The sequence below is a fragment of the Merops nubicus genome, unplaced genomic scaffold (genome assembly GCF_000691845.1).
Source record: "Merops nubicus isolate BGI_N331 unplaced genomic scaffold, ASM69184v1 scaffold20842, whole genome shotgun sequence".
In the NCBI taxonomy this organism is placed as follows: Eukaryota; Metazoa; Chordata; class Aves; order Coraciiformes; family Meropidae; genus Merops; species Merops nubicus.
In genome coordinates, this window is record NW_008591861.1 from 14,319 (window position 1) to 27,450 (window position 13,132).

Sequence of the window (13,132 nt, forward strand, 5' to 3'; positions counted from 1 at the left end):
CTCACTCCTCCCGCCCTGTTGTAGCCAGTTCTCCGTATCTCAGCCCAGCGCGGCCTGTCCTGGTCTCTCCCCCATGCAGGGGGCGGGTGAGCGGCCCTGTGGCGCCCGGCTCCCGACCGAGGCCGACCCCCAGACCCCCACAGCCGCTGCGAGCCGCCTCCCAGCCCCCCCGAGCCGGCTCTTACAGAGGGGGCGTCTTGCCCCACCTCCAGGCTAATGCGGAAGGTGGGGGCACCTGGCGGGGATCTCCTCATCAACCCCACCCGAGACTGGGCGGGCCCTGGGTGAAAACCAGTCAGGGGGGTCTGTCTGTCCTGGTTGTGGACATCATCCACATGTTAACCCTCATCCGGGGTTCAAAACATAAGAGAAACCTCATATCTTTATTTACTAGAGCTTCCTTGTACTGCAGTTGCAGTTCGCTGTTAAGAATAGAAAAAAGAAGCTTTTTGGTTCTTTTTCAAATTCTAAGAATAAAAAATTTATGATGTTTCTCTGCAATCAGTCCTAAGCATACATTCTTGGACTTGTTTTAAAAGAATTCTTTATTCCAAAAATAACTCCATATTCCAAAATTTTTTATTCTGTGCATGCTGCCCATATTAAAAGCTTAAATGACTTCCAAAAGATTAAGCTCTGCATATATCTTTGGTTTCGGAAAGGTATTGTGCAGCTTTCATTGTATCTGTAACAAATGGGTTGATTGTAATGTTACAAAGCAATGTCTTAAAATATGATTCATGGCATAATGACTGTAAAATCAAACTCAGATCTGATGTAAGTAGATGCATCACTAGTTTTTTTGTAACAATGACTCATACCAGATCTGAATCTGGCTCTTTGTTAGGAACTGAAATCTTGATACCTCCATTACTGCAACATTGGCTAATTTTGTTTCCTCTGTAACTTTTAGTGGCTTCTGCCTGTGTTTTTGAGCAATCTCAAATTCAGCATGATGGAAGGATGCATAAGTTCTAGAGGCACCAGATTTGGACAAAGAACATTTGACCTCGTCTGGTACAGACTTCCTGTGAGCTCTTTGTCTCTGCAGCTATTTCTACTAAAAGACCTGAAAGCCTAAACAATAGGTCCTTCTACATTTACTGGAGAGCAATCCAGACTTCTAGTTTGGTGTCTAAGGCTTGTGACAAAGCGTCTGGGGAGCGTTATGTAGTTCAAAGCATATGCTTTCTCAATACCTTTCTGAAGAGCAGTCCAATTTCAACGTCTGTATTGGGAAGCTGGCTTAAGCATGAATTCAACAGATACTCCTTCACAGTGTTTCCCTCTGCTGATTTCAGTTAAATAGTGGAATTGAATAGTTGAACAGTTAAATATAAAGTAGGTTAATATTGACTTATGCTATTATGTATTTATTTACACAATGCACTTTTCTACAATTATTGATGGGTATTTTAAATTGTAGTAAAAATAAATGCTGATGTAAAGCTAAGATGGAAGTAGCTAGGGCTTCAGCTCTGCAGATTCCAACAGATTCTTCCCACAACACGAAGGTTAAGTTATCCACAGGTTAACTATTTTATGGTGCAACATTTTTAACTTGACGTTGAATGAAGCACCATGATTGTAACTCAGAAAGAAAAACAGAAACAAAAATACTGCTGGAGTACTGTATGAGTGAGTTAATAGTACTGTAAGAACTTTTGGCTTCTGGAATTTCTTGAGTTTTGAGTGCCTGACTTTTTTACTTGGTACTGCACCAAAACTGAGAATTTATTTTTAAGGAAAGGAGTGGAAAAAAACCCCAACATATTGTTTGGGATTTTTCTACATGCTTTTGGCTTCCTTGGCCCATCTTACACCTCTTTGTCTAACATCAGCTGAACAGAGGGATAGATTTAATAAGGAGGCCTCCATGAAGAAAAATGCTGTATACCTTAGTGCAGACCAGTGTGCTCCAGTCAGCTAGATCCAGTTAGCTAGATACTTTTCACCTACTTTGTCTACTGCTCTAATCCTTGACAATTAGGGCGTAATAATCTGCTCTCTAAACCTTAGTACTGTTTGTTTCTTGTAAAATTAAGACAACTTTAAAAGTACCTTTAAAAACGTTACACACAAAACCTGACACTTGGCCAGGAGTGCGCGGGGGTACGCGGCGTGCTCGCCTCCCATCGCTCCTGCTCCTCTCTCCTGCGGACACGGCTTTGCACAGCAAGTCTCTGCGTTTCTGGTTGATGCTAACACCCAGGCCACCTCGAGGCTGGTCCGCAGACCACATGTTACAGTCCCCTGAAACTCAGTGAAGCCCTACCAGCTGTGTGCCTACCCCTAGCAGCTCTGTCGAAGGCAAGCCCCGAGTAGTGTTGTCTTTTCCTCTGCTTAAAAGAACGTCCAAGGCAGACTGTTACAGTGCAAGATGGAAAAGAAAAATGTTATGGCCAGACTAACACTGGTCAGGCCACAACCTTTGGTCTCATTAATGACAATATCAGTGTGGACACAGCTTGTGTTTGTCATGCACCTTACAGAAAGGAGCCCCAGACTCTGCAGCTCAACTATTTGCACCAAGAAACAGAATCACACTCAGAAGGGAAACTTTTTTTATGGATTAATTGAACCCAAAACCTGCTTGCTCTCCTTCTTTAATGTTTTTTAGTTCATGTTTTTAACACTATTAAAAGGCTTCTGTTGAGCCTCATACGTATACAGCTTAGACAGGCAATCGAAGAAAACAATAATTGTTAACTGTTGTTTCCAGACACATGCAAGACAATCTGATGAACACCTTTGAAACTGAAATACTAGAGTCTTCCCTCCTTGAACAGCATCATAATCCTTACAGCAATCCTGTGTCATCCTCAAACGCGCTTTGTTTAGAAAGAACCAGCCTAGAAGGTGGTCTTAAAATCAATATTTATTGCACAGGTCCCACATACAAAGACACTAACTGAATTCCATCTGATGTGTGATGTGTGAGACGAGAGCAAACAGTAAACGAAAACCAGAAGATTGCTTGTGTTTCTAATCCAAATAGTGTCCAAAGGTACCAGAGCAAAGATAATAAGGCAGGCTGAAAAAAAAACTTTACAAGCACCACACAAGAGCTATCTTGTGCAAAGAGCCATATACAGCATACGTCTTTCTACGTCTCACCCTATTCTGAAGAATTTAAAAGCGGATAACCCTTTTGCTGATACCTCTATCCATGCCACACAGAGGACTTCAGAGCAGTGACAATAAGAAGGGTATCCAATAGTTGAACAGGCATGAACTAAATGAGGGGTCCAAACTCTTCTGCAGTAACTTTACCCCTGTTCATTCGTGAAAGTGAGCAGTTTAATTGCTGTTCAGTGACATTCATTTTAATGTGAAATATTATTTCAACTTTGCCCTCTTATTTATCCAGCGTAGAAACTACACACAAGTACAAATGACAGGGATTAGAGAACCTATCTGTAGTAGACCAAAGCAGTTGCTTCAAGAACTCTTGAGACTGCTGGTCTGATGAGGGTGCTCACATCCATCTTGTGCTGACATCAGGTTTTGTTGGTAAAACTCGTGTTTTCCTGCACATCTGAGGCAGGCCAAAGTGTCTCCCTGGAGGAGCACTGACATCTGGTGGTCACTCCCCAGCAGTACCTGCAGCTCCGGGCAGGCACCAAGTGCTAGCTGAAGGGCAGAGACCACTGAGGCTTGGAGGGAAGTAGAACTACTTCATCAGTGATTAGCCTGTGTCACACAGTACCCAGGGCTGCTAGAGTGAACTCTGGGAATGTGAGTGCTCTTATCTACAACACATTAAAAAAACAGGGGAAATAAAAAGTAAAATATAAATTAATTCTAAAGAAAGTTAAATCATTACATGATTGTATTATATTTTACAGATGACCTGTCAGAAATACATACCAGGGAAGAATTAAGTTACAGGCTTTTCTCTGTATTTATTAACTTTATGGAATTTTTCAGGTACAAGTAAATGCAGATGAACTGCAATATACAAACAACAAACCAAATGAAAGCTGCCAGCACATTAACATCATTGTTGGATTAAACCTACCCTAGAGATAATGAAATTGTTTTTTTTTTTTTTAAATAGAGCACATTTAATCCAACAAGTTCTTGAGAATAACTGGGTCATGAAATAAAATTACATAAAACTGTCTTTGACAAATAAAAGAACTGCTTCCAAGGTAAGATATTTCTTATTACTGAAAAAGAGCATTGAGATTTAGGTCTTCTTTTGCTAGACAACTAGAAAAATATTAAAAAATAAGAAGGAGTTCAAGGCCAGGTTGGATAGCACTCTGAGCAACCTGACCTACTGGAAGATGTCCCTGCCCATTCATAGAGGGACTGGAACTAAATGATCTTTAAGGTCCTTTCCAACCCAAAGCATTCTATGATTCAACAGTTCTATCCATTTTAATATCTGCTACATAGTAAGACTTCTAAGACAAAAACTGCCTCAGCTCTCTCCTCCAAACCTGAGAGCTGCTCTTCTTGGTGCTCAAAGCAATTGTCCAGAGCGACAGCCACCAGCACTGGATCTAAAATGTGCAGATTGCTAAATTATAGCTCCACCTTTTATCAAGACTACCTAACTTGATTAAAAGCTAGTGACTTATTTTAATTTACTTCTATAAAATGCACTGTTTTGTATACATCTTCTCATTAGGTGTGGCACATTGTGAGCAACCATTTCATAGAGGCACATGCAATTGCTAACATAGCCAAGCAGCATGCAAAACACAGCCAGTGCTCAGAGTGGAAACAAAAAAGGGCACCTGGGCCACTAATATGGAGACAACTGTATCGAGCCAACCCAAGCTGCAGAAGTTGTAAGTAGCTGCTAGAATCAAAGCAGGAAATGTGAACCTAGATAGTTTGGTTTGACTCAGCCAGGGCTTGCAGCTGAGCTGGCTACCTGGCTAGGTCAAAGGCTACCCAAAAGGCTTCCAAAAAGCAAGTGTCAGGTTTTTCACTCCCATTTGTATTTTAGCAGAAGTCTAGCATCTGTCAGCTGCTGATGCCTCAGGAGAATTTCACTCATGTGGCCCACAAATCACTGATGTTCATAAGTGTTTCAGGTCTCTTCCTGTACTACACAAACATAATGACAAAAGTGGCTCTACAAGACTGCTTTTTAACACGTTCCTAAAGGCCTAACTGCAAATCAGTGGACCTTAATCAGTATAGCTACTCACTCTTGTACACAACAGGGACAGTGCCTATGTTCCACTTAAATCCTGCTCCAAGCATTTAAGGTGCTATTTTCAGTATTTGGCCAGTGCTGGTTTCTGCAGAGTAATGCAATTTCACCCACAGTGACGTGTTGTCACATTGCTGCACAACTATTAAATAAAAGCATGGTAATTAGGTCAGCTACTGGGTAAAGGAGACAGCAATCACTTTAACTAACCCATGTCACAGCCCTTATATGTCCTCGTCTGGATTCCTTTTGTTGTCACCCTAACATGTATTTTCCACAAATATCTTGGCATTGCCAATCCACTTACGCAACAGCAGAAGACAATTACTGTGTGACAATGCTCTAGTTCACAGAGATAACCTTTCTTCTACTTCTACATTTTAATTGGGGTATTTTCCTGGGAGGCAGAGATGCCCTCCACTTACAGCCAGGAACAGCCGGGTCTAAAAATAATTTTGCCTGGTTCTAATTGATAGCATCAGGTTGGCAAAGCTCTTGCGAAGACACAGGGAGGCGAGGTAGGCCGCCCCTGCCAGCGTGCCCAGCAGCAGGGCCGTGCCCAGGGCTGTGGGAGCCCTCTTCTTGGCCACCCGGAACGCTGTTGGCAGGACAGCTGAGATTAATATATTGTTAACGTGTCCTAAAACTTTGTAAAATGTTTTTCTCTTCAGGACACGCTCATAATAGGCTTCCACGTTAGGCCTCTTTCCATTTCCCCAGTTTCTTCGTGCCAATCCCAGGAACTTGAGGCGGTGCAATGTGACAGCAAGTGACACATCTGCCAGACTGAAGAAATCACCGCAGAGCCACGGCTGACTTCCGTCCTCTAAGAGATAAAACACACAAAATGAGGAGCTAATGGAATACAAGTGGAAAACTAGACGGGCTAACATTTAGTTCAGTGTTATTTCAAAATGCTGTCCAATAAACACCACCACCGCTGCAGCGAGGCTGTGACTAACCAACAACCTTTTCACTAATCCCTGTCCATTCTTCAGACAGTACTGCAAGCTCCTAGGCTCAGCAGCCTCCCCTACATTTGTGAAGGAAAACCAAGCCACGTTTCAAGTTCATAAATTAAAATCCACAGTAAACAGTTTCCTCAACTGCATTACTCAAAACTGGATTAAAAAAAGAGTGGAAAGGAAGAAGGAAGTTTAGCTTTTACTGAGAAGCTACCAGTTGCCAGAAGAACTTGCCATCTTGCCTGTGTCACTCAGCATTATGACATTCACTTAAGAACTACTAATTTCCCAGACACTTTCAACTCAAAAAGCAACGGATCAGATGACTGGCCTGCACCAAACACATCAGCTCAGTGAGAAGACAGAATTTGTCTACTCATCCTTCCTTTGTGCCTCCTAGATCCCAAACCATGGAGGTTCTACACTGAGAAGTTTGAGAAGTGGTGGACATTCACACCAACCACCATTAGTCAGGAGCACAGACGGAGACCCCAGGTCCCTCTCCAAAGGAAAGAGGTGAATCTTCCTGGGATGGCTCAGAGCAGGCACTGCCTGTCAGCACCACACTTCTAACTTAAGTGATCTGAACCACCACCATCTGAAAAGGCTTAGCTGCACTGACCTGCACCGAGAGCTTTTGAAACCCAGGACATGAAACTTGGTAGCCAGCATGAGTACTCTGCTCTAGCCTAGATCTCAAACAGGACTAGGCTGTTCTCTCCTCATTTGTAACCTTTTGCAGTTCTTCCAACACATCAGACACACAAAATTGCTGCCATGAACGTTCAGCAACACCTCTGTGGAAACAGAGAAGTTCTGCAATGTCTGTGTCAACTCATTTGCCACCAGAGGAAAGCAACAATTTGGCACACTACTGGTACCAGCCCATTTTGACCAGTCACTCAGGTCTGGAAGAAAGGCTGCCACAGAGAATGGGCCTATCCTGTGTTGCTGAAAACCTGGGGATTCATCCAGTACACTAAGTAAGATGATGAAGGAGTAGAGCAGAGAAGCTAACCTGTGTGAAAGAGAGATGTCTGCAGTGGCAGCAGCAGTTAGTGAATGAGGGGATTCGAGCAGCAGCAAGACAAGTAGAAGCTCTGAGGTTGACCAGGACCTGACAGAAGCATTTTTCACAAACACCAAAAATGTAAATAGCTCAGACAAAATTTCACGAGGCATGTCACAGTCACGGGTTTCACTAAATCCTGTCATCCTGTTCGTTTTCACAAGATCATCAATATTGTATCAACTGACTCTTTGGCAAGGCTCTTCAGCAGAGAAAGCAAAAGGGCTGCTGGAAACGGTGACAGACTTAAGTTTCCTATCAAAATGTTTTACCACCTTGTGATGGTAAAACATTTTCTGTGACTCTTCTGCTGTTGAGTCAGTAGAACATTCAACCTAGACTTTAAATTCCTGGTTCAAATCTACTCTCTTAATAGTAACAGATAATTATTAGAACAGCTATTTGTAGACTCAAATGCAAAGAGTTATTGGTCTAAGCAGACTGGCAGATGCTTCATGCAGCTCCCAGTGAAGTCAGAAGAAGGATTCCTATTAGCACCACGGGGAGCTAGACCAGACTCTGAATACATAGAAGAATAATCTCATTTAAACAAAGTTCAACTTTCATTTGAGTGGACAGCTTGTAAACACTACTGCTTTTCAAGAGGGTAGGGGAAGGGAGCTGCTTAATGATTAGCGCACTTATTCAGACTGTTAATTCTGCATATACAACAAGTATCAGAACAGTATTTGAACAGCATCTTAATAAACCTGTGTTAAACATTAAGGTCACAGTCACTCTAGTGAAGAGACCTACAGCTACAACACCAAGAATAACATACTGTAGTTGAGATTTTCCTTATATTATACTCACTATGCTAAGAAGCAAGCACTCATGTCATAAGACTTCTCCTCACTGACAGCAGTAGTCACCTAAACTAGGATTTAGAACAGTATCGATTCCTCCTGTGAAGTTAGATCAGTATATGCTAAAAGATTCAAACTGGATACAGTACAACCAGTCCTGCAGTGGTGCTACCAACCAGTCTGTTCAGCCTCCCCCCACCTAAGCATCAACAGGACATGGCACAAACGATTCCTTACCTGGTGTTTCCTCATTTCGCCGCTGCAATTCAGTCTCGACCTGATCCAAAACTTTTTCCAGTTCATCCAGGATTTTCTTTAGGTATTTTATATTATCATGATCCAGCAGTTTAGACTACCAATAGATACAAGTTAGTGTTTTCATCATTGTACAGAGTTTATACTTTTATTAGAGAAACATGTACTTAGATACCACAGCACTTATTCATAAAATGTGACTATTTTCTCCACGTATTCAGCTGGATACCTTTTGGATACTGGTGGCAATTCTGATAACAGTTAAAAAACATTAGAGGTGTTAGATAATGAGCTTTGCCTCACCCTGCAGGATGCTCAACAGCCCAACACCAGCACTGATGTGTGCTTACCTTTGAAGCCAGTGGGACCAGCCCAGTATTTCAGCACACACCTGAAGTGTGTAGCTGATCTGGGGGACAGACTGCTTCATGCCTTGTAGGTTTAAACCACTGCATGACACTACTGGTAATGACAGGTGAATAAAGTGTTTACATTATGACAGACAAAGATCTGACACTAACAACTCATAATAAAGGGAAGGAATGCAAAGGGGTTTCTTACCTTAAGGCGCTTCTGTTTTGCTATATAGGCATCTCGAAGGTCTGGATTTTCTTCTGCAAGTTTTTTCAACTCTGACTCTGTGTTACTTATTTGGCCTGGTACAGAAACCCAAAGGAATGACATTAGAAATTCACAGGCACCCATAACACAATCCACAGGAACGTATCAATAACTTGTGTACAAGTATCACATTGAAGAAAGGGGAAGTGGTACATCAATGAAGCATCACCCACTCTTAATCTCTTCAGATACTTTTTATAAAGAATTTATTTTGAAATAACTATTCATCATTGGATCAGCAACACTGACTTCTAAGTACTTTGTGATGCTCAAGAAGTTTCCAGCAGACAGATATAAAACTAATCCTATGCTAATGTTTTATAAAGGATAATTCATGTAACTGTAAGGAAAACTGCCTGCCTGACTTAACTTCTGACAACATAATGGCATAGCTAATAAGAGAATCACCCTGCCTAAAATTTTAAGGAGAAGATAACACAGTTTGTTGGAAATAGAACTTATCAAACTAATACAGTATCATTTTTTATGATATTATGAATTTGGTAATAGTTTCGTAATAATTTGGTTGCATTACGTTTCAAAGTCTTTACAGTATTTGGCTTTGTTCTAGAGAGCATTCTAAAATACCATACAAAAAAATCAACATGGTAGAAAGCACTGACATTGAAAACAAACCAGAGACCTCAGAGCATAACTGTCAACAGGGTATCACCATCCAGTTGTGTTCATGGGATGTGTTCCTTGTCCTACAACTATTTAGTCCTATTACATCATTCTTCTTAAAAGAACTATTTAGATCTTTCGTAATACTTAGAAGGAAACATGAAAGCATTAATCAGTTTGCCATGGCACAAAGACTAGAAGGGACATAAACCAAGAAAAAAAATGGGAATAATACCCAGTGGTCTTGACTGGTAGATAAACTGGGCCTAAGCAACCAATCAGTGTTCCAGCAAGGTCCAATATAAAATACAAGTTGAAGCAAAAGATACAGGCCATGTTTCTTGGCAAGAGGACTGCAAGTTTGCAAGCAGTTCTGAAAATTAAGACTGAGGTCATGTTCCATGACTAACTGAAGCAGGATTCCCAGTGCAGTTCTACGGCTGAAAGTAATGCTGAAGTTCTTGAGCATACATACAGTGAAAAAAACACTAATAAAGAATTAACTTATCTCCTCGTCTGATACCAAAGTGAACAGAATCTGCTGTCCAGCTCTGGCATCTAAACCCAGGAAAAAAAAAACCCAGATTAAAAAAAGTAGCTATGAGAGTGGAAAGATTATTTGCCAAGGATTTTTCTGAATATCGCTGAATGTTGTTTAAAATAAGTATTTCTGCAAACTATTGGCTTTGAAACAGGAGTTCATTTCAGCAGGTTCTCTGCTAGAAAAGGGACTGGGCAACATAACATACAGTTATTTCTTCTGCCCTTAACATATTTTTTTCATGGGAAACCAGTATGTATGAAACTGTACTCCACATCTGGAGCACTGGGTCCAGTTCTGGGCTCCCCAGTTCGAAAGAGACAGCGAACTACTCGTGAATCCAACAGAAGACTTCAAAGAAGATCAGAGGACTAGAACATCTCTCTTAGGAGGACACGCTGAAAGACCTGGGGTTGTTCCACCTGGAGAAGACTGAGAGGGGATCTTATCAGTGCTTACAAATATCTAAATGTGGGTGTCAAGAAGACGAGGCCAGTCTCTATTCAGTAGTGCCCAGTGACAGGACAAAGGGCAATGGGCACATACTAGAACACAGAAAGTTTCACCTAAATATAAGGAAAATCTTTACTTTGAAGGTGACAGAGCACTAGAACAGGGCTGCCCAGAGGGGTTGTGGAGTCTGCTTCTCTGGACACTTTCAAAACTTGCCTGGATATGTTCCTGTGCAACCTGATCTAGGTGGATGAACCTGCTTTGGCAGGGAGGTTGGACTAGATCATAACCCTTCCAACCCCCACTGTTCTGAGATTTTGTGATATAAAAGTCCATCATTTTATACTGTTGCATTATTGCAACCAGGATTTTTATTTCAATTGTGCTTTAACAATTTCGACTGGTCAGATGAACCCAAGCTACTTACTTTACACTTTTCTTTCTCTGTACCCCTAGCACCAAGCTGACACTAATACACTCCTACAAAAAAGGCCTGATGATTATCTTATACTATATTAAAGACACTCTGTTTCATTTAGACTAATCTGCATTTGCACCACTCTGAGAGTAAAGCAATTGCTTTAACAACTTCACAATCACAAGAAATGTGTTTCCTTCAGTGTGGTGGTTTAATTTGAGTAGTAGTAGAGCTGTTCCACTAGAAATTGCTTTATAAGCATAATCAGCAAGATCAGAAAATAAAATACAGCTGTGTTAGAGCTGCCATTTTCTGTTATGCACAAGAATCACATTTTCAATCATTAGGAAAATTAATTCCACGGACGCCTCAAAAAATGACACTTCCTCTTTCCCGTTTTCAAGTCAGAATAGACTACAACATCAACAAAAAGTGTATGCATGAATTATTAAGGACTGCAACTAAAACTGGAAATCTGTGCTCAATAAATTCTCCTTAAAACACACGATGAATGTAATACAACATCCTATTAACTGATAGGCATTCAGAGCTACACCAGTACATACTACGAATTCTGCTGGTAGCGTAGGCTGGGATCATGGAGTCCACCGTTAACTCAGGGTGCAGGATGCAGCCGTGTGTGTAGGCATCCATAGGCAAGGAGTCTAAAAGCTCTCTGTAGTGTTGCACCCTTGGGTAATACATACTCCCTTCTTCTGGCATCAATCTTGGTACTTTTTCTGCAATAAAGTTAAGAGAAAAAGAACCGTCTAAGTGACCAAAAGCAGCATTATCAATGTTACGTGGGTTGTGCCCAAGTGGTACAGAGGACACAGTCACAGTCCAAGTTTGACTTCTACCCACCGTAACTTGACAGGGTTATCACAGCTCAGCCAAACATATATGCATGTACTTCATTTTAAAACATTTGAATAATTCCAGCTCCTGTGCAGCAACCAACGTAAACACGTATTTAAGAGACCTTCAGATCAGAGAACCAGACTGAGCATCTTTTTTCTTCTTCTAGGCATGGAAGACTGTGGTATGGAACACTTTAGCACCACAGTAGGGCACAAGTGAAGTTGCAACAAGCTGGTAGGGCTGAAATATTAATACAGCTGCAATGGTGTAAAAAATATGGTACAGGAAACCTATTCAAAGCATGACCAAAAGTACTCCAGCACACCAAGTTTTACCTTGCCCTCAATCCCCCCCGAACCCTGACCCCTTGATGAAATTGGCAACATTATATAAATATTATGTTCAGCCAACAATGAAGTTTTCCTCATGTCTTGAAATTGCAGCACTAAACACCTGAAACACAAAATGCTGCCTCTTCTACACCTAAATAAATACAACTCAATTTCCTTCAAAAACCGAGGCAGTCTGTTTTCTGGCAATAACAGACACAAAGAAGGTGGAAAGCCTGCATGTGATCAGTTTCACATTTTTTCTTCCTACTTTTTTGCTTCTTCACTCCATTTTGGCTCCAGAAATAATTTACTCATTGTACTTCCTTTTTCCACCCAAGATTATTCTGGAATTACGCATATTTCTTTTCTTTTTTTTTGTCTCAGAGTAGCAGGATTTGTGTGACAATAGCAGTCATGCAGCTCTCTGCTCAACACAGTATTTTTCGCAGCAGTTTCACCCCAAGGTTAGCACAGCACAGTGCTGCCATGACTAACCTGTCCAGCCCTCCTGAAGGGGTAAAGGGGAGAGTCGTAGGTTTTTACTTACAGCTGCTTTTAAAGATGCTGGAAGGCCTTAAGTTCGTTTTAAAGGAACATGTTTTTACCCCACACCACCCATTTAGAAGAGCCCATTTACTTGTAGACCATAAACATGTTCTGGTCCTGAACAAACCAACATGCGGCGACACAGAGCTGACCCCAGCATGCCTGGGTAAGGATGTCACACCAAGATGCCTATGGGATTACCATCCACAAACGATGCTTCCAGGTAATCGATGATCTGGGTTGCCTCGCAGATGACGTTTTCCCCATGGATCAGGACAGGTACTTCTCCAGAGGAATTTAAGCGCATGAACCACGGCTCGTTGTGCTCGCTCAGCGGCAGGTTTACATCGTGCTCTTCGCACTTGAGAGCCTTTTCGGCTATCGCCAAGCGCACCTGCAGCGGCACCGGGAGGGTTAACGCAGGAGGAGCGCCCCCCGGCCGGTTGTCCCCGCTCCGCGAGCCCCGGG

At 41.8% G+C, this 13,132-nt stretch overlaps 1 protein-coding gene across 1 annotated transcript; it reads right to left on the bottom strand.

The window, feature by feature from the left end:
- Window positions 1-5,616: 5,616 nt before the first annotated feature.
- Window positions 5,617-13,107, bottom strand: GDAP1 (ganglioside induced differentiation associated protein 1). The gene is made up of 5 exons (XM_008934992.1): window positions 12,866-13,107; window positions 11,492-11,665; window positions 8,830-8,924; window positions 8,251-8,365; window positions 5,617-5,999 (listed from the first exon to the last, which is right to left on the bottom strand). The coding sequence occupies exons 1-5, from the start codon at window positions 12,969-12,971 to the stop codon at window positions 5,617-5,619; spliced, it is 873 nt and encodes a 290-aa protein (XP_008933240.1). The 5' UTR covers window positions 12,972-13,107.
- Window positions 13,108-13,132: the final 25 nt, after the last annotated feature.